Source organism: Sminthopsis crassicaudata, chromosome 1, assembly GCF_048593235.1.
Source record: "Sminthopsis crassicaudata isolate SCR6 chromosome 1, ASM4859323v1, whole genome shotgun sequence".
Classification (NCBI taxonomy): Eukaryota; Metazoa; Chordata; class Mammalia; order Dasyuromorphia; family Dasyuridae; genus Sminthopsis; species Sminthopsis crassicaudata.
The window spans coordinates 627,758,850-627,778,057 of NC_133617.1; the positions used below are offsets into that span (position 1 = coordinate 627,758,850).

Sequence of the window (19,208 nt, forward strand, 5' to 3'; positions counted from 1 at the left end):
ATAATCAGAAACTTTTAAAAATTCTTATACTCAGATGTACAGCACTGGTGAGGAGAACAGCAGTGGTCTTTGACTGTTAGCTTTGACTTTGCCTCTTTAGTAAATTTTACAGTAGGGTAGTTTAGCAGCAACATTTCTGTCTTTTTGAGATGTTCATTCTTTCTTACTAACGTTTCTAGAATATGTTTGTTGGCAAAGCACTTTTTTTTCCACAATTCTTGAAGTAGGTGGTACAAATAATACTATTGTCATTTTGCAAGTAAGGAAATGAACTAGCTAGGACTAAAACTGAGGACTTGAGGAATTCCACATCCAACTACTGTTAATGATATACCCCTGATAACACTTTAGAAGTCACTATAAAATCCCCAAAAGAAAACATCCTTAATAGAAATCTTCCATTTGAAGGTACAAATACTAGTACCCAACCTTTTAATCTCTACAACAGGAAGTTACTACACATGTTGTGTTCCGCCAACCACACAACACTTTATTTTTCCCTTAAAACTTACAAGCCTCTCAGATCTAGGAGACATCAGTGCTACAGATGGCAGGAAAGTCTGAGGACCTTTTAAACTTCCTAAACTTGAGTTCTTGATTCAGGCCAGTGAAGTTACACAATGCTGGAAAGAAGGCTGGAGTTGCGCTCAGCTCCATTTAATGTTTTTATCCTCTTCAGTCAAAGCTGCTATATTAGTGACCAGGCCAGTACCTATAGTTTTACCACCATCCCTCAGGGTAAAACGCTGACCTTTCTCCAAGATCATGGGTTGTCTTAAGATTAAGTTTAACTTCAGATCTTCCCCAGGCATGGCCATCTCCTGGAGAAAAAAAATGGGGGTTAGATAATCACTGCCCTCAATTAACCAAGATGTGGGTGAGGGAAAAGGGAATTAAGAGATGAAGACGTAGAAAAGCAGAAAAAGAAAATCACTGCTACCCACATATAATTTCATATAAGCAACAACCACCCTCAGCTATTGTCTTTTTTTAAAAGAAGCAATTGTATGTAGGTAGAGGGAAAACCATCAGAAACACTTAATGTGCTAACCATGTGTCAGGCTGTGCTGGGTATATGAAAAATGCTCACCAGTGAACTACCAACTCACCTTATCTGGGGGCAGAAGGACCCGACAGGCCATGTCCCATGTAAGAGAGAACATGACAGGCATGAAGTGGGACACAAATGGTTTGTGACGGCCACCTTCTTCCTTGCTGAGAACATAAACCTGGAAAATGAAGCAAAACAATTAGAAGCCTTTGTCTACTGTTACCAGTGTCTTCCTAAAAAGAGAACTGGACCAGGGCTTAAGGGAAGGATACAGCCCAGGGATTCCTGGGACACTTTCAACTATAGCTTACCTGAGCCTCTACCTTCTGATGGGGCTGAATGGAGCCTGGTTTGACCATCACCATACCCCGTCGAACATCCTCCCTCTTCAGCCCCCGAATCAATGCACCAAGATTATCTCCAGCCTCAGCTCGGTCCAGACTCTGGTGAAACATTTCAATTCCTGCAACAGGAGAGCAATTTCAAAGCAGGAACAAGAAGGGAGCAAGGCCTCAGTGTAGTGTAAGCAAGAACAGATGAAATAGAAGGGTTTAATAGTAGGCTATGAACTTTACCTGTGACCACAGAGCGAATGTTCTTGCTGTGACCTAGGAATTCACATTCATCTCCCTTCTTCACAGTTCCTCTCTCCAGAGTGCCTGTCACCACTGTGCCACGGCCTAGAACAGAACAATTTAAAATAGGACTTCACTGGAATTGGGAAAAATTAAAAATGTCGAGGAGGGATGACTTCAAACCAGGAAGAAAACACTTTTCAAGGGAATCTGGAAAGAGTTGGGGAAAACGTAAAAGCCAATCTCACCAGGGATGGAGTAAACAGACTCCACAGGTAACAGGAAGGGCTTCTCTAGATCCCGAGTGGGCACAGGAATGTGAGTGTCCACAGCATCCAGCAGTTTCATTACAGCATTCACCCCTAACTCTGGCTGCCGCTGCTGTGGTTAAAGAAGAGGCACAGAGTTAGGGAAAAGCCAGCTTTTTCTCTGAAAAATACAGAGCAGCTTAAGTAGAAATGTGGTATACAGCCTGAAGTTCTTATTCAAGTCTTCCAGACATCTCTCCATAAGATCTTAGACATGGGTCAGACTTATGGTCAGTCCAGTTCAGGGGTGTATAGCATTACATGGAACAGTCTACCCAAATGGGAAAATTATTTATTTATTCTCTGACAACCCTCTCCTTTCCAAAGTATTCCCAAACAGATTTATTCCATGAACCAGAATGAATAGCGTCCCAAGGAGAATTAGTCCCCCAACCTGTGGCCTTCTATTCCCACTTACCTCAAGGGCACAGAGGGCAGAACCAACTATGACAGGAGTCTTCTCTCCATCATAGCCAAACTCAGTGAGCAGCTCCCGTATTTCTAGCTCTACTAGTTCTACCATCTCATTGTCCTGGACAGCATCTGCCTTGTTCACAAACACTACCATGTGCTCCACACCAATCTGGTGAAAGAAAATTGCTCCCATTAATGAGGTTTATACTCAAGTTTAGAAAAGAACATTTAAATGTCATATAGAAATGCTCCCGACTCCTGTAAATCCATATCCCACTTCATAACTTTTTTAAAAGAGTGCCTTCCTCTCTCTTCCCCCCACTGTAGATTTAGGTTTCTAGTGAGATTCCGCCTAAAGAGACTGATACCTGTTTAGCAAGCAGCAGGTGCTCCCTTGTCTGAGGCATGGGGCCATCATTGGCTGCCACCACCAGGATGCAACCATCCAGTGGGGCTGTGCCAGTGATCATGTTCTGGAGACAGAAAATAGTAATAGTTGAGCATGCAAATTCTCTTGGTTTTCAGTTTTTTCTGCCTTTCCTTTCTCCAAGGGATGTGCTGTAATTAGTCTTTTCCATTATCCCTCTTTTCCTGGGTCTCAACTCCTCCTTTCAAGCCTTTTAACAAGTTTTCTTATTTTTCTTACCAACACCCACATTACAACATAACGCTTTTGTATCTTCCCTAGAGCTCCAAGTTCTTTCAGCCACTTTAGTGTCTAAGATTGCTTAGATATGGTCATCTCACCTTGACATAGTCAGCATGCCCGGGACAGTCAGTATGAGCATAGTGTCGAGAGGCTGTGCTATATTCCACGTGGGCTGCATTGATGGTGATACCCCGGGCTCGCTCCTCTGGTGCATTGTCGATCTCCTCATACTTCTTAAATTTGGCCCCACCACCCTCTGCCAGGACTTAGAACCAGAAGAGAAGAAACAGATGAAGGAAGTATACACCCTTTAAGTGGTCCTGTTCTTGTTTTCCTTCTGACTACTTCCTAGGTCTAGATCCCATATCCAAAGGAAAAGGACATCTGGGAAACATGGATTTTTTGAGCTTCTACCCCTCGCCCCCGACATGCGTAGTTCCCAGACTCAAGGGACGTCCTCCATCAGTACCACTTTCCCATTTATAGATCTTTTCACCTCTGATAAAGAAAACGCTATTTTTCTCCCCATGCAAACACGTCCACGCCCTTACTCTTGGTGATCGCTGCTGTAAGTGTAGTCTTGCCATGGTCCACGTGGCCAATGGTGCCAATATTAATGTGAGGTTTGTCCCTCACATAAGTCTTCTTGGCCTCCACAGCGAGACCCCGAACGGAGAGGGGCAGGGAGGGCTTCTGCACTGGGTTAGAAAGTTGGGTCTGTAGAAAAAGTAAACCCATCACGGCCAGGGAAAAAGTTCTGCAGCCCCTGATGGTGCAAAGAGAGCTACTTTCACACAAACTTTCCCCTTGGCGTTCATAAGGTACAGGGTTCGTGGAGACAACTTACCCTTTTCAAAAACTTATGCAGCAGCTGGCAGCTCTGAAAAACTGAGAGGAGGAGAAAGCCTTAGAACGGGAAAAGGCCTTGCTTTTCACTTGCTCCACCCTTTCTCTCCCGTCCCTTCATCCCTTCTCAGCTTCTCTCCCCAAATCCCCTGCTTTTCCTCCCTTCCTTTATTCTTGCCCCCAACTTTCCCCTCCTACTTTTCTTCTTTTTCCATGAAAAAAATGCCTTCCGTGTCCAATCCGCCTCCTCCATTTAGGGGTGGTGAATGGCTGTGTAGGGCAGCGGGTCCTCCCCCTCTGCTCCTTCCCGCCTAGCCTGCGCTCCCCGCCCTCCTACACCAGTCTCCTGGGCGCCTGAATCCCTCTTATGCTCCTCCTGCCCCTCTTCCGAAGCCAGCCCTCCCAAACCCTCCCAGCCCAGCCCTCCCCGTCGCTTCTGCTCTGGCCCGAGGTCAAAGGACCACAGCCGGTCTCCCCTCCGCCTTCCTACCGCCAGGTCCGGGCCGAGCGCGGAACATGACGGTTGCAGCCATCACGACGAGGAACGGGGGCGAGAGGGAAAGGGAGGGGATAAAGGAAACACTACAGGGAAAGGAGCGCCAGAGGAGAAAGGGACCGGGAACCGAACAGCGTGCGAAGCGCTAAGGGCACGGGGAACTGAAAGGTACTTCCGTCGGCTGGAAGTGACGTAAGAGCAGGAGAGACTATTGAGAAGCTCCCTCTAGGACCGCTGTGGCGGACTTCCTGTGCGGAGGGGATACCCGGAAGGAGACTGGACCGAAGGCCGGAGACTTAGCAGGTGGCTAGCTCCCACAATGCACCGCTAGGAACTACAGCCAAATCCCGCCCCCGCTTTGTGTTGTCCCTTGGGATTGGTGGGCTTCTGGGGAAGTTCTTACGAGACGGTTATAAACAGCCTGGCGAGACAATTTTCGTCTAGTGATCGTGAAATCCTTTTTGCCTCAGAGATGACCCTACCAACCCCGGTGGGCAACTCATGAATGAGCGAAGGAAAGCATTTGAGTACTCTTGCAGAGAAGCTGCTCGCTTGCGTGGGCACTTTCCTCCTCGCGGGGGTGCCCCTGCAAAGAAATCTTACGTCTAGTCCCTACCCCAATCTGCTGTTAGGAGTTTGCAAAATCCTGAATATGCGAAAGAAAGATAGTCCCTATCATCACAGAGCTTACAACCTAACAAGGGCAGACAATACTAAAGGGTGTTCCATAGGAAAGGATGTTTTAATCTGGAAATTAATAGGGATGCTGAGTGGACGTGTATGGCAGCTAATTGACACACCACTTCCTGAAAGCTGGGGCAATGTTGATTTGTGTATAGGACCTAAAGCAAAAAATGGAGGGAGACTAGGTTTTGGGAAGAAGATAGTGGTTTTCAAGCAGAACTATGTAGGAGGAGGGTGGGGGGAGGGGTTAAACATGGTTGGGATTTAAGACTAAAAAACAATTCTCCAAAATTCCAAACAATATTCCAAAAGTGAGCAGGCTTGTTTCTCCAGGGTATGAGGTGAGGCCTGGGGTCTCCCCTACATCGCTCTGGAGATCCATTCTTGTTTCTGTCTGAAATCCTTCTATTAGGGAGCTTCTTCGGGGTTCCCCTTTTGAAAAGAAAATACTTCTAAAGCATTAACAAAATGTACTTAATGTGCTAGATCAACTTTTAAAATGAAGAAAGGAAGACCCCCTAGTCCAAATTACTGCAGAACCTTCCTGGCTGGTTTCTTTGCTCCAATATTCTTTCTCCGATCCATCTTGCAAGCAGATTATTTTATAAAACTTAGCTCTGATCATGTCACTCCTAATCAGAAACCTTCAGTGGTTCTCCCAAGACCTATAGCAGGCATTGTGGTATTTTATGGAAAGAGTAATATTTGGTCTTGGAGTCCTGAGTTCAGAAATCTTTTCTGATACTTATTTAGTGTGTAATCTTGATAGATAACTTCATTTCAGTTTTCTCATCTGCAAAATAGAGAAATAGAGCTTAAATTCATAATTCATAAAGTTGTTGTGAGAAGAAAAGTATTTTCCTTAAAATTCTACAAAAATGTGAGCCATTATTATTACAGGATAAAAGCCAAACTCTTGCACCAAACTTTAGCATCTGATTCCTATTTACTTTAGGGATCTTTCCAATCTCAGCTTTCACTGTTGTCTTCTACTTTTAAACTTCAGCCAACTTGTTCCATCTGGAATGCCTTTATTTTCTCCATCTATTTAAAACCAGCCCCTGTTTAAAAGGCCCAGCTCAAATTCTTTCTACTTAGTGAATTTTCTACCAAAACCTGAGTCAGAAGGGCACTTTTCTAAGAATTATCAAAGTACTTTGTACCCCTACCGTGACTATTATATTTGTAACAGGAGTGATCGAGACTCCTAATCAATATGATGAGTCTCCTGATCAATTAGATAAGACCTTTGTTAGAAGAGCATACTTCACATAGAGCACAAGTGCCAAAGTCTCTTGTTGAGAGTACTAGTGATTTTCTCTTATTGGTCTTCAGTGATTAGGGCTGCCTTAAAAGATGAATGTGTACTGAGAATCAAGGATATATCAGAGGAACCATCTTAATAAAGTCTATAAAAATGATAGTCCTTGTGAAAATCTATCTCTGGTGGAATTCTGGGTAGAATTTATAATCAAACAAGGAAGAAAGGAAAACAAGTTGGGCAATTTTGATTACATGAAATGTAAAAGCTTTTGCACAAACAAAACTAATGAAATTAAAATGAGAAAGGAAAAAAGAAAATTAGGGAAAAAATCTGCAACAACATTTTTTGATAAAGGTTTCATTTCCAAGATATATAAGGAATTAATTCAATTTATAAGAGCCATTCCCCAATAGATAAACAAAGGACATGAGCAAGCAGTTTTCAAAGGAAGTCATCCAAAATATCAACAATCATATGATAAAATTTTCCAAATCATTAATAGTGAAATGTGAATTAAAGCAGCACTAAGATTTCACCTTATACCCATCAGATTGGCAAAGATGACAAAAAAGAAAAAAATGACAAATGTTGGAGGAGTTGAATGAAAACAGGCATGCTAATGCACTGTTAGTGGAACTTTAAATTGATCCAGCTATTCTGGTAAATAATATAGAACTATGTCCCCAAAGTCTTTAAATTTTGCATATCTTTTACTTAGGAATACTACTAATAGGATTATAAAGGAAACAAAGAAGAAAAGGATCCACGCGTACAAAAATATATCATCACTTTTCATAGTAACCCCAAACTAGAAACTAAGGGGATGTATGCCCATTTATGTCAGAACAGCTAAATTAATCTTGGTATATGAATGTCATACTTATGACAAGCCACGGAGACATATGTAACACAAGTGTCAAAGAACTTCTTTGTGATCACAAAGCTACTAAGTACTCAAACCCCAGCCTGATATTCTTCACCATGCCATTCTATATTAATAACAAAAGGCTTTCCTTAACACAGAGGATAGTTGCAGAATCCCAGAAACCAAACACCATCCACATTGGAGGAGTCAAAAGTGACCTGAGTCCGTGGATTTCTCAACTTTATTCAAGTCCGTAAGTACCAAAGCTTTGGCTCTCCCTGAAGTTCCTGCAAAAACTAGTCAGCTCATGTCATGTTATGTAGTCCCAGAAGAGAACGTACAAGGATCTGACACAATTTCCTCATTTAACAGAAGAGGAAACTGAGGCACAGAATGACTAGGACCAGAATTTTAATTCAGGTTCTCCACTTCTCTTTCTTAGGACATCCTGCTGTCTGATAGACCAGTGACCTGGCGAGAGCCAAAGTAGATGTTGTTCAGAGGGGCACCGAGGGTAGAGCTCTCCTCGGGCTGCTCCATTGAGAATACCACAGTCTCTTAGGTCGGGTCAGCTCCTGAGCCACTGGATACCCTCTCCTCAGGGGAGATACCCTCTCAGGGGAGATACCCTCTCCTCAGGGGATTAAGGAGAGCCCAAGGCATCTCAGGGGCTTCTGGAGAAGGTCTCTCCCAGAAAAAGGACAAGGTCATGAACTCAGGGACAGCTGGGTGGCAGTGGCTAGTGCTGGGTCTGAAGTCAGGAAGACCTGAGTTCAAATTTCATCTCAGAAAAAGTATTAGCTACGTGACTCTGAACAAGTCTTCCCCCTTTGCCTCAGTTCCCTCATCTGTAAAATGAGCTGCAGAAAGAATGGCAAACCACTCCAATATCTTTGTCAAGAAAGCCCCAAACAAAACAAAATAAAACTCCAAAAAGGGGTCACGAAGAATGGATAAGACAGAAAACGACTGAACACCATAAATTCCCGTTCCAGACTCCCCAAGGGGGAGGTGGGAGTTCTTTCTCAAGGTCACCTCAGCCTTCCCACATCCCTCTCCTAGAGGGTGCTGTCTCTTCAGCGAACAGAAGGAACCGACACTCTAGGAGGCCACCTGACCCCTCCGTGACCTCTAACCAGCCTTTCCCCCCTCCTCTCTCTGGTTTCATGCTCCCCTAGCGGGAGTTTCGCCCGCATGTTTGGGATACTCTATCTCGAGGCATCGTCTCTATGGTTGACTGGCCGAGCTCCTCCGTTTTCCTTACGGAAGATGGGCGGGCCGGTCCTAGCCTAGACTAGCGCATCTCCGCGGGATAGCTCCGGGGATGCCCATCCTGAGGGGCGGCGGGGAAGACGCTAAACTTTTACAGCCTCCTCCTCCTCCTCTACACTGAGTCCCTATTCCTACAGCCTGGGAGAACGATCTCTATGATCCCCGCGCCTTAGGAGGAGGAAGTCGGAGGAACGTGCCTTTCTCTCTCCGCTGCCTTATCTATGGTTTTTTTTTTTTTTCCCTTGATGGGAAAGGGGGTCCTGGCGCCTGCGCAGTAGCTGGCTGGTCGCTGGTCACTGGTTGTTGGGGGTGGGTGGGGGAGCGGGAGCCACCGCTGCTGCCGCCGGAGCAAACCGCGGGGACCGAGATGCAGGTGGGACCGGAACCGGAACCCCCCTCCTCATTCCCCTTTCCCCACCCGGACCCTCCCCCCTTCCCCGGGCCTGGGACTGGAGGAAAGGCCGGAGGTCCTGGACCGGGGCCGGGCTCAGAGCCCGGGGGCTGGGGGAATGCCCCCAGGACGGCTCCCCCCGGGAGGCCGGTGCTGCGGGTCGCGATGGGCGGAGATGAAGGCGGCCGCCCGCGGGCGGAGGGAAGGCTGGCCATCTCCGGAGGCCCCCCCACTCCGCCGGAGCAGCTCCGGGGTCGGGCAGGTCTCATCGCCGCAGAGCCAGAGGCGGGCGGGCCGGGGTCGGGGCGAGTGGGCAGAGCAGCTTGGCCGCGGAAGCTTCGGCATCTGGGGAGGGGCTCCGCCTGGTTGGGGTGGGGGGCGGAGGCCTGTGGCGCTTGGGTGTCTCCCTGGCTTGCGCCAGACCTTCCTCTTTGCCAGCCTCTTCTTGGGGACTTGTCTGTGTCTCCCGTCTCCGTCACGGGTCAGGGTCAGGAGCCGTTGTCAAAGGTGCCCAAGGATGGGGGCTTGGCGAGGGGAAGGGCGTGGGGCGCGCCCTCGGGGGGCAGGCACTGTCTGGCCCCGGGGTTTATCTCCTCTGCCCATCGCAGGTTCTGGTGTCTGTCTGTGGGAATTCATGTTGCTATGGGATCTAGACTTGCCCGGAGCTTGTCTCCTTAGGGGATTGGAGTAGGAGTGACCTCCTGAGTCTTCTCACCTAGCAATGGGCACAGGGCAGTTGCTCTGTCTCTTAGTGGGGTCGCTGTGAAAATGCTCCGAAATCACAAAGCATGACGGAAATCCATAATTTGTCCAGCAGAAATTAAAAAACACGACCCCTAGCATGGTCACCTAGGGATGCTGCAGATAGTGGCCGGGTCTGGGTGAAGGAGCACAGGGTCAGTGGCTCCCACTCCGGGCTGTAGGCCGTGGGACCGAGGGCCTGTGTGCCCACATCCACCACTTGTCTGACCTTTAGCCCATTTTGTTTCTTTCTGTTCTTAGTGACAATAAAAAGTAGTTCATCCAGCCTTCTTGTTTTTTTTCTTGTGACTGAGGGAAAGAAGGTCTAAGGTAGTTGCCCTCACAATTTTATAGTGAATAGCTACAGAACCTCTGATGTAGAGCAGGCAGGAGTAATACTCTCATAAGTATTGTAAGCACTTAAATGAGCCTTAAGCAGAGAAGCCAGGGGCAAGTCCCCCCTGCATTGCTGGAGTAAGATAGTGATGGATTTATCTCTGAAAAGGAGGTGATGGAAAAGGAACCTTTATCAGTAATTAAAGGGTTGGGGTTTTTTGGAGGATGGTGACCAGCTCACCTCTAACTCTGGGGATCAAAGTCAGGCTGAGATTGCAGTAGAAAAAATGGAGGTGAGATACCTGGGGAAGCCTACCACAGCTCGAGAAGTGTGAGAACCTGGAGAAGGGGAAGGAAGCAAACATTTCTGAACTGGAAAGGAACAATATGAACAGAAGGCAGTATGGAGAAGTGGGAGCTCCTCAGTGGGGGAGGAACAATGAAGGAATTTCTGGTACCTGGGGAAAAGGTTTAGAAAAGAATAATAAACATGAACCCTAATCCTGTTATATATGTGCCTCTTTTTCCCTTCTACAGTTGCTGCAAATGACCCTGAGTCTTCTGGCCTTCCCCCCCACTTCCTTCCCTCCCCTGGGTCCCCCACTCTCCATTTCATCTGGCTCATCATGAATGGTGCCCCTTCCCCTGAGGATGGGGCTTCCCCTTCTCCTCCCCCTCTGCCACCACCACCACCTCCTCCAAGTTGGCGGGAGTTCTGTGAATCCCACGCTCGGGCGGCAGCCCTGGACTTTGCCCGACGCTTCCGCCTCTACTTGGCCTCCCACCCCCAATATGCAGGGCCTGGGGCTGAGGCAGCCTTTTCCCGACGTTTCGCCGAGCTCTTCTTGCAGCACTTTGAGGCAGAGGTGGCCCGGGCCTCTGGTTCCCTTTTATCATCTGGCTCAATCCCTCTGAGTCCTGGTACAGAAACCCCATCCCGTGATCTTTCCCTGGAGAGCTGCAGGAGCAGTGGGCCTCTGACTGTGTTGGGTCCTTCCCGATCCTCTGAAGACCTGGCTGCCCCTCTCCCTTCCTCAATCTCTTCATCCTCCTCAAAGCCTAAGCTGAAGAAACGTTTCTCCCTTCGCTCTGTGGGCCGATCAGTACGAGGCTCAGTTCGAGGGATCTTGCAGTGGCGGGGAGCTGGTGATCCCCCCTCTCCAGTGGGACCCTTGGAGACCTCTGCCTCTGGGCCACCTGTCCTGGGTGGAAACAGCAACTCCAACTCCTCTGGTGGGGGTGGTAGCACCAATGTGGGGTCAACTGGCGGTGGGGCATCCCCCGGGGAAAGATGGACACATCGTTTTGAGAGGCTGAGACTAAGTAGGGGAGGGGGACCCTTAAAGGAAGGGACAGGGACAGTACAAAGGGAGGGGCTACTGAGCTTCATGGGAACAGAGGAGGCAGCTGTTGGTGGAGGAGAAGGTCGAGGGGGAGGAGGAATTGGAACCTCATCTGGGGGTGGGGGACCACCAAGGTGGCAGAAGTGTCGCCTGCTGCTTCGGAGTGAGGGGGAAGGAGGAGGAAATCGGCTGGAGTTCTATATCCCACCTAAGGTGAGAGAGAAGGGGAAGTGTGACTGGGGATAAATAATGTAAATGCCTTGCAGATAGAACCCCAGAAGTTTGTAAGCTGATAGGTTTTACTTTTCTTTCTTTTTTTTTTCTTTTTTTGAAACTTGGACCCATCTTGCCAGCTCTTGACACTTGTTAAGTGTACAGGACTAGGGTGGTGATTTAAACAGTTTTTCTGCCACCTCCACATTACTTACAAGGTAGAGCAGGGAGCCACTGGGCTTGTGTTGACACCTCTTTGTGAAGTGGGAAGAGCTGGGAGGCCAGGTTCCCCCCTCCCCCCAGAAGTGGAGGAGTATATTTGATCGTGAATATTGAGACTCCTACCAGCCTCTTCTACCACAGGCATCCCGGCCCCGGATCAACATCCTGTGTTCTACCATCACAGATGTCCGGACAACCACAGCCCTGGAGATGCCGGATAGGGAGAATACCTTTGTGGTCAAGGTCAGCGGCTTTGGCATTTCATTCTTCTTTTATCATTCATTCCAAAGAATATGATTCTTGTATGTGGGGAGGGGGGGAGTGCAGTATGGAAGATAGGCAGGCTCTAGGTTTTCTCAAGGACTAGAAGTTGTGAGAAAGATGCCATGATCCCACAACCAAGGGACAGTTCCCCGAAATGAAGACATGCTCTTGAAGTTTAGGCCTTCTTTTCTCTTTCTCACTCTCTCCATGTATATGTGTGTACGTGTGTATGTACATATACACACCATTATGCATACACACACATGTAATACAAATATACTTACTAGGAAAGTGATACACAACAAAAGGAAATGGCTGGAGAGAAGGTTCTTCTCATTGAGGTTGGTTGAAGGCACCTGGGAAGCTCTCAATGTCTTACTGGCCTACTCTTGCCCCCATCTGCTGTCTGAAGTACCTTACCCTTGTCTCCATAGGTGGAGGGTTCTATGGAATATATTCTGGAGACAGCTGATGCCCTAAATATGAAGGTTTGGGTGTCTGATCTACAGGATTGCCTGAGCCCAGGGTGAGGGGCCTGAGGGGGCAAGGGAGGGTAGGTGGTAGAAAAGGTGCTTAATGCCGCTCAGTTCACCTTGTGACTTTTCCCTCTTCCCCCTTTTCCCTGAAATTTTCTGTGCCACTGATTCCCAATCTGATTACTTCATTCCCTACCAGAGAAAAAACAGACAGCCTGGACCTATCCTGCCTCAACCACTCAGAGAGTCTGCCCAGCCAGGAGCTGCCCTTGGGGCCTAGTGAGAGCAACGAGCACTTATCTCAGGGTGAGACTGCAGAAAAGGACAGCCAGACTCTTGGGGGTAACTTGGGTTGTTAACTAGCTCCTTCTCAAAATGTTAGAGCTAGAAGAGACCTTATAGTCCAACTTCCTTGTTTTACAGGTGAGGAAACAGGGTCAGAGAGGAGGAGTGTAAGTGGTAGGGCAGAGTTAGGACTAGAACCCAGGTCTGCAGACTAACGGTGCAGGGGGTGTATCTTTTGAAGACCTGTTGTCTTAGCTTATTTAATGAATCAGCGTCAATAGATTGTCATCCTCCATGATCTCTGAGGTCTTTACCAGTTCTAAGATGGATATATTGATTTAGTGTCCAGAAGATGCTTTGAACTCTGGACATAAAAAGAACTTGAAGGTGTTGCTTTTACTCTTAAGGGCCATTGTGGAGGGGAAGACTTAGCATTAGATGAAACCAGCAGTAGTGTGAGGCAGGACCTGCCATGTGCCTGGTGAGTGCTACCTGCAGCAGTTACAGTGGATCTGAGAGGAGGAAGAGGCCACTGGTGGTTGAAATAGTCAAGGGAGGTCTCCTGGATTTTGATGGGCTCAGGTGTTAGGACAGTGGAAGCAGAGAAGCAGAGGAAAAGAATTCTGGGGCATCTAAATGGCTCAGTGTAGAGCACCAGCCTTGAAGTCAGGAGGATCTGAGTTCAAATCTGGCCTCAGACACTTAACACTTCCTGGCTGTGTGACCCTGGGCAAGTCACTGAAGCCTGATTGCCTTAGGAAAAACAACAACAGTAAAATGAAAATAAGTGAGATGTGTGTATGAAGGGCAACAAATGATCAATTAGGCTGGAAGGAAGAAGACAGGAGAAAAGACTGAAGAGTAGACTGAAGTTAGGCTGAAGTGCTACACCAAGTTTAGTCTTTTTTGGGTTAAGTGACTTGCCCAGGGTCACACAGGTAGGAAGTATTAAGTGTCTGAGGTCACATTTGAACTCGGGTCCTCCTGAATTCAAGGCTGGTGCTCTATCCATTGCGCCACCTAGCTGCCCCCCAAGTTCAATCTTTTAGAAAATGAGCCCATAGAGGGTTTTTGAGCATCAGGTTGCTTTTAGGAAGATTTCTCTGATCTCATCTAGAGGATAGATTTGAGGAGGAAATTTGAGCCACAGAGACAATCAGAAAGTTATTCTCCTTTTGTGGCCTAGGAAGAAGAGTTAACTGGGGAGTGGTTTGGGTTATGGAGGGTGCTGAATCTCATGCTTTTCCTGCACCTTTGGTTTTTCCTTTAGGGGCATATGGGGGCCTCTCGGATCGTCCTTCAGCTTCTGTCTCCCCCAGCTCTGCCTCCATTGCTGCTTCCCATTTTGATTCAATGGAACTACTGCCCCCAGAGTTGCCCCCCCGAGTCCCTATTGAAGAGGGGCCCCCAGTGGGGACAACTTACCCTCCGCCAGCCCCCTACCCTCCTCCAGACACTCCAGACACTCCAGGTACCAGGGTGTATATGTGTGTGTATATAAATGTGTGTGTGCATATAGTAACATACCTATGGATACACGTGGATAGAGAGGAGGATATTTGTGTGTTTTTGTCTCATAAGTCTTTCTAACTACTTCTAATTCTAGTTCTCTTCTTACCTAAAATCTTTTTCCGGAGTCTTTCAGCTGTGAGGGACTGTGAGTGTAGGGGAAAGGGAAGTTGTGAAAGGGAAGGGCTTCAAGACAGAAGATTCTTGTCCTCAGGGATGGGGGAGGCTTCCCTGACACCCCGGTTTCCCCACTCTTTCCTCCCTGAAGGTTCGTTCCTGTTCCAGGGGGAATCAGATGGAGGTGATGGGGACCACCCCCTTTCAGAATACCCTTGGTTCCATGGGACCCTCTCCCGACTCAAAGCTGCCCAGCTAGTATTGGCAGGGGGTGCTGGCAGCCATGGTGTCTTCCTGGTACGTCAAAGTGAGACAAGGAGGGGGGAGTATGTCCTCACGTTCAACTTCCAGGGCAAGGCCAAGGTGAGTGCCTCCATGGAAGGAAGGGCTTCTTTCTTAGAGAAAAGGAAACTTCAGGGTCTCCTTGGGAAGTCTTGGGAAGCTTAGAAGTATCCCTTGGAAAGAGAGTTAAGAGGAGGGGAAGTTTGTGAAGTACGTGATTCCCAGGGAAATGGGAAACTTGGGGAAAAGATCTTAGATCCCAGGGGAAAGGGTAGTTTAAGAGAGATGACAGAGAGAAGGTGACAGCCCTCGGGTCCCGAGAAGAAAGCAGTCTTTACCTTCCCCATCCCGGCCCCCAGCACCTTCGTTTATCCCTGAATGAGGATGGTCAATGCCGGGTGCAGCACCTCTGGTTCCAGACCGTCTTTGACATGCTGGAGCACTTCCGGGTCCACCCCATTCCTCTGGAGTCTGGGGGCTCCAGTGACGTCACCCTTGTCAGCTATGTTGTGGCCTCCCAGAGGCTCCAAGGTAAGTGGGGCTGCAGGGGAGAAGGGAGGATGAGCAGAGAGGAGAAGGCTCTCAATGCAGGTTGTGGGGCATGTTTAGAGGGGGATGAGGGAGGGGTGGAAAGGAGAAAAGTGTACCTGCAGAGAGGGGCTTAACCACTCTTCCTTTCTGTCCCTTTGGAGGGGACCCTCGAACCAGGGGGAGGGGGGAAGGTGGTGAGAATGGGATTGGTACATTTTCATTTCCATCAAAAGCCTCTGCCCATTGTCTGTCTCTGCTTCCATTCTTCCCTACTTTTTCCTCTCTCTTTTCCTTATCTATACCTTGATCTTCCTCTGTCTTTTCTTGGCAATGCTTTCCCTGTTCCCCCATGTGTTTGCCCCATGTGATCTTTGCCCAACTCTCTGCTCCTCCTCTTTCCCCTTCCTGACCACTCTCCAACCCCTGCTGTCCTGTCTGCCCTCCTCCTCACTCCCCCTCAGGCAGGGAACGGGCAGGGAGCCGAGCTGGGGTGTGTGAGGGAGATCGCTGCTATCCCGACGCCTCTTCCACCCTCATGCCCATCGGAGCGAGTGACTGTGTGTAAGTGTGCTTCCTCTCCATGTTCCATCCTCCATGAGGGGGCTTGGAAGGTGTGGGAAGAAGGTATTTGGGTCCTGAGGATAATGGAGGTAAAAGGGAGGGAGTGCCAAAAAGACTTAAGTCCTATGTGTTCTCTCTGAGTCATCTTCCCTCCTACCCTTTTTAGAACCGAACATCTCCCATGACCCATCCCAACCTACTGACCCTGATCCAAGGGCAGACCCTGCACACCCTGGGGAAGAGGAGGAGATGGTGGAAGCACCAGAAGCTGCAGAGCAGGAGAAGGCAGGCAGTGGAGGGACCCCAGGAGAGCCAGGCCCTGTGGCTGAGCTCGAGGAGGCCACAGCCCTAAACAGGGAGCCCCCAGGGCTAGAGGGGCCTGCTGGGGAGGTGGGAGTGAACTCTTTTGTGCATTTCTTGCAGTTGCAGCCAGGGAATGCCGGGGAGGAAGGGGCCCGCTCCAGAGCCATCAATAACCAGTACTCCTTCCTATAAGGATGAATATCCCCACACACAACTAATTCCCCTTTCTTCTTGGCCCCGGGCCAGGACCCAGGACAGATCCTCCCCAGAGAGGTACAAACGCTTCCCTTGCCCCTGTTTGTCTAGGGGGTGGGAATGGTACAGGACAGAGGGACAGAGCCATTAGTAACTTCCCAGATGACACACTCCAAGCCGCCCCTTTCCCGGGGCGGGGACTTAGGTCCATTACCTCCTTTTGGGGGTGGGCCAATTGTGCTCAGCCTCGCCCCCTGTGGGCCATTTCTCCAGTACCTTTCACAGCTCTCTGTGATGTATTGGAGAGGGGCTGTATCAGCTACATTAAGGATTTTTTTTTTTAAGTGAAATGGAGAAACATCAATAAAAAAGGTTTATCTCAGCTCTCTGGTCCTTGGCCCAATGTTTGTGTCCCAGGAAGGAATTGGAGATGGGGATGTGATTGGCTCAGGAGGTGCATATAAGAATGCTTTTTGATCCCAAATCAGCCACTTCCCACGTTAAGCTAGTCATAAGTGCCTTCTAATGCTTAATACTCTCAATCTGGAATTACAACCCTCTGGGAGGGCTGTGAAATAGTCGGGGGTGAGGGTAGCTGCTTCTTCCTAAGTGGGTGATTCTGGGGGAAGTCAGAGAGAATAGCCATCGAACTAGGCTGGAAAGGCTAGACTGGGGGGGGGGGGCATTGTGAGGTGACTTGGAAACCTGGTGTGGAGTGAGGGAACCTGTGTCCTGGCTCTGTTGCTCACTTGACATGGCACTCAGAGGAGCCTCTCAGTGTGGGGGCTCCCTTTACTCCTCTGAAAACCAGGGTAGATTAAATGTGTCTCAGGACCTTCTAGCCCCAAAATGCTGTGTCCCCGCTTGTGACTGTTCCCAGCTTTTGTGGTGCACTTCTCCAGAAGGGGGCGCCCCCGGGCCTCCTCCTTGTGGGTTTTAAGAGAGAAGAAAAGCGCTGGCAGGAGGCGTCCAGGCAAATCACTTAGATTTAAAGATGATTAATTGGACCCTAAAAGATGAGACGGGTCATAGGAGCATGCGGGGCTCCCAGAACTGACTGCTGGCTGGTTGCTCTGCACTGCACCACACTGCTGCCGAAGGCCCTCTCCAGCCCGCTCCAGCTGCCCTCTCTCTGCAGGTTACCTTCCCCCCTGGCTTTTCCCCTGTGCTCCTGCCTGTCACTAGCACTCCCACCCGGTGGGATGCTCCGGCTCTGTGTTCTTCCCTTCCTTCTGTCCCAACTCCCCTCCTCCTGCAGGCCCCAGGCGCTGTGACCTTGTTATTCTGAGCCTCTGGTTCTGACAAGAGACAGACAGGAGACAGCTGGCCCTGCAGTGTGCCCTGGGCAGGGAGCTGCCTGGAGGCTGCTTATTTCCCCACTTGGTCTTCTCTCTGGGGTTCCCTCATTACTCAGCTGGGGGGGGGACCTGAACCAGCACTTCAAGAGGGAGAAAGCTGGGGGATCTCGGTGTTAGGAATGGGGAGTAGGAGAAGCCCACCGCTTGAGAGATTCACAGGATCTGATTCAGATCTAATCTGACTAGAAACAAACTGTATTCTTGGTTTTCAGAAAATTATCTGTATGAGGCAAAAGGGGACTCTGGAGGAATAGATGGCACACAGGAACCAAAGGCCTTCCTCCTCAGTTCCCATGTTTGAATGATAATTGTTCCTTTCCCTTAAACTCTGGGCCTTCACATCTCCTCACAGACTCGGAATGTTAGAGCTAAGATGCACTTGAGAATTTTGGTCCAACTCCTTGTTTTAGAGATAAAGAAGCTGTCTGCCAGGGTGACAAGGGGAGTTGATGATGAGCCCTTGGGGATAAGAATGAGAACACCTTCCTCAATCGAACCAGAAAATGTTTGGACATCTTCAGTAGAAAAGGATCTTAATTATTTTCTAAATCATTTTCTTTCTCTTTTTAGAGACACCTCTGATATTCCTCAGTGTGGTAACTGGATAAAATATTTTTCCTCCCTGAGCCTCTAGTTTTATCTGTAAAATTAGGGGATTTAAGGCTTTGGACTAGCACTTGATAAACTTTAGAATCCCTTTTTGGTTTTTTCCTTATTAAGATTCTGTGCTCTTTTATCCCACATACAATCTTTTGCTCCCTTTAATATTCTCTCTTTCTCTTTCCCCTCTTTCCTCCCTCCCTCCCTCCCCTTCGCTCTCTCTCCCTCCCTTCTTCTTTTCCCCCCCTCTCCATGTTTGGTCACTCTTGCTCCTTCAAGACGGGCAGTGGCCCCTGTCACTCAACCAGGGTGGGGAAAAAGTAGCCTGAGCAGTAGCTTAGGTTATAGTGAATTTGCCCTCTCACACCTCTCTCCACGACCCAGATAACATGGGATCACGCGATAGGTCTAAAAGTCCCCTGATTCTTGTGGGTGTGATTCTCTCACATAACTGCCCCATTTTGTGTAGCCCCCACACTCCAATCTCCCACCCCCCTCCCCCAGAGGTCAGGGAAGGACTCAGCTGTGGAGGAGAGACAGTCAAAGCTGTGAAAAAGGGGAGGGGGAGGAGAGCTATGTCCTCACATTACCCTGGAGGTTGCCCTTCCAGCCCAGGCAGAGAAGTGGTAAGGTACTGAAGGGTTCAAGAGGGAAGCATTCCTAAATCTCTTTGCACTCCCACCCCACAAATCACTGTTTTTCACAAGTGAAGAAGTTCCCTCTCCCCCCCTTTTCTTGCTTGCACCTTTCATTAGAGTATTGGAGCCAAAATGGATCTTAAAGGATTAATCAACTAGTATGGTGTCCTCATACTGCAAATGGGAAAATGGAAGCACAGGAAAATGATTTTCAAAAAGTTACACAACTCCCTTTCTATGACCTTCCCCTCTAATTCTTTACTACTATTCTCATCTCCTCCCAGCTCTTCTCTCACTTCTTTTCCTTACTCCTTCAGCTATTGCCTTCCTCATTCTCTCTCCTATACCCCTCCTAACCAGCCCCCAATACTCAACACTCTCCTGACCCCCCAAAGTCCCCTCCTACCTCCCCCATTCTT

General features: G+C 48.6%; 2 protein-coding genes across 6 annotated transcripts; one reads left to right on the top strand and one right to left on the bottom strand.

Moving 5' to 3' along the window:
• Window positions 1–469: 469 nt before the first annotated feature.
• Window positions 470–4,540, bottom strand: TUFM (Tu translation elongation factor, mitochondrial). Of its 2 annotated transcripts, XM_074309457.1 has the most exons (11): window positions 4,334–4,540; window positions 3,845–3,885; window positions 3,549–3,714; window positions 3,096–3,262; window positions 2,717–2,821; window positions 2,353–2,517; window positions 1,875–2,007; window positions 1,627–1,731; window positions 1,363–1,514; window positions 1,110–1,229; window positions 470–821 (listed from the first exon to the last, which is right to left on the bottom strand). In XM_074309457.1, the coding sequence occupies exons 1-11, from the start codon at window positions 4,374–4,376 to the stop codon at window positions 648–650; spliced, it is 1,371 nt and encodes a 456-aa protein (XP_074165558.1). In that variant the 5' UTR covers window positions 4,377–4,540; the 3' UTR covers window positions 470–647. The 2 variants fall into 2 exon arrangements, with proteins under 2 accessions (XP_074165558.1, XP_074165648.1); XM_074309547.1 differs by lacking the exons at window positions 3,845–3,885; window positions 4,334–4,540 and adding an exon at window positions 4,042–4,178 and having other exon boundaries at window positions 3,549–3,754.
• Window positions 4,541–8,661: 4,121 nt separating this feature from the next.
• On the top strand, window positions 8,662–16,575 carry SH2B1 (SH2B adaptor protein 1). 4 transcript variants are annotated; one of them, XR_012489045.1, is made up of 11 exons: window positions 8,806–9,068; window positions 10,430–11,448; window positions 11,812–11,913; window positions 12,369–12,460; window positions 12,610–12,716; window positions 13,966–14,166; window positions 14,473–14,684; window positions 14,963–15,134; window positions 15,596–15,695; window positions 15,862–15,980; window positions 16,119–16,575. XR_012489045.1 is itself a non-coding variant. In XM_074308674.1 (10 exons), exons 2-10 carry the CDS (start codon window positions 10,519–10,521, stop codon window positions 15,878–15,880), a joined length of 1,935 nt encoding a protein of 644 aa, XP_074164775.1. In that variant the 5' UTR covers window positions 8,662–8,797; window positions 10,430–10,518; the 3' UTR covers window positions 15,881–16,008. The 4 variants fall into 4 exon arrangements, 3 of the variants coding, with proteins under 3 accessions (XP_074164775.1, XP_074164646.1, XP_074164866.1); XM_074308674.1 differs by lacking the exons at window positions 8,806–9,068; window positions 16,119–16,575 and adding an exon at window positions 8,662–8,797 and having other exon boundaries at window positions 15,862–16,008; XM_074308545.1 differs by lacking the exon at window positions 16,119–16,575 and having other exon boundaries at window positions 15,862–16,008.
• Window positions 16,576–19,208: the final 2,633 nt, after the last annotated feature.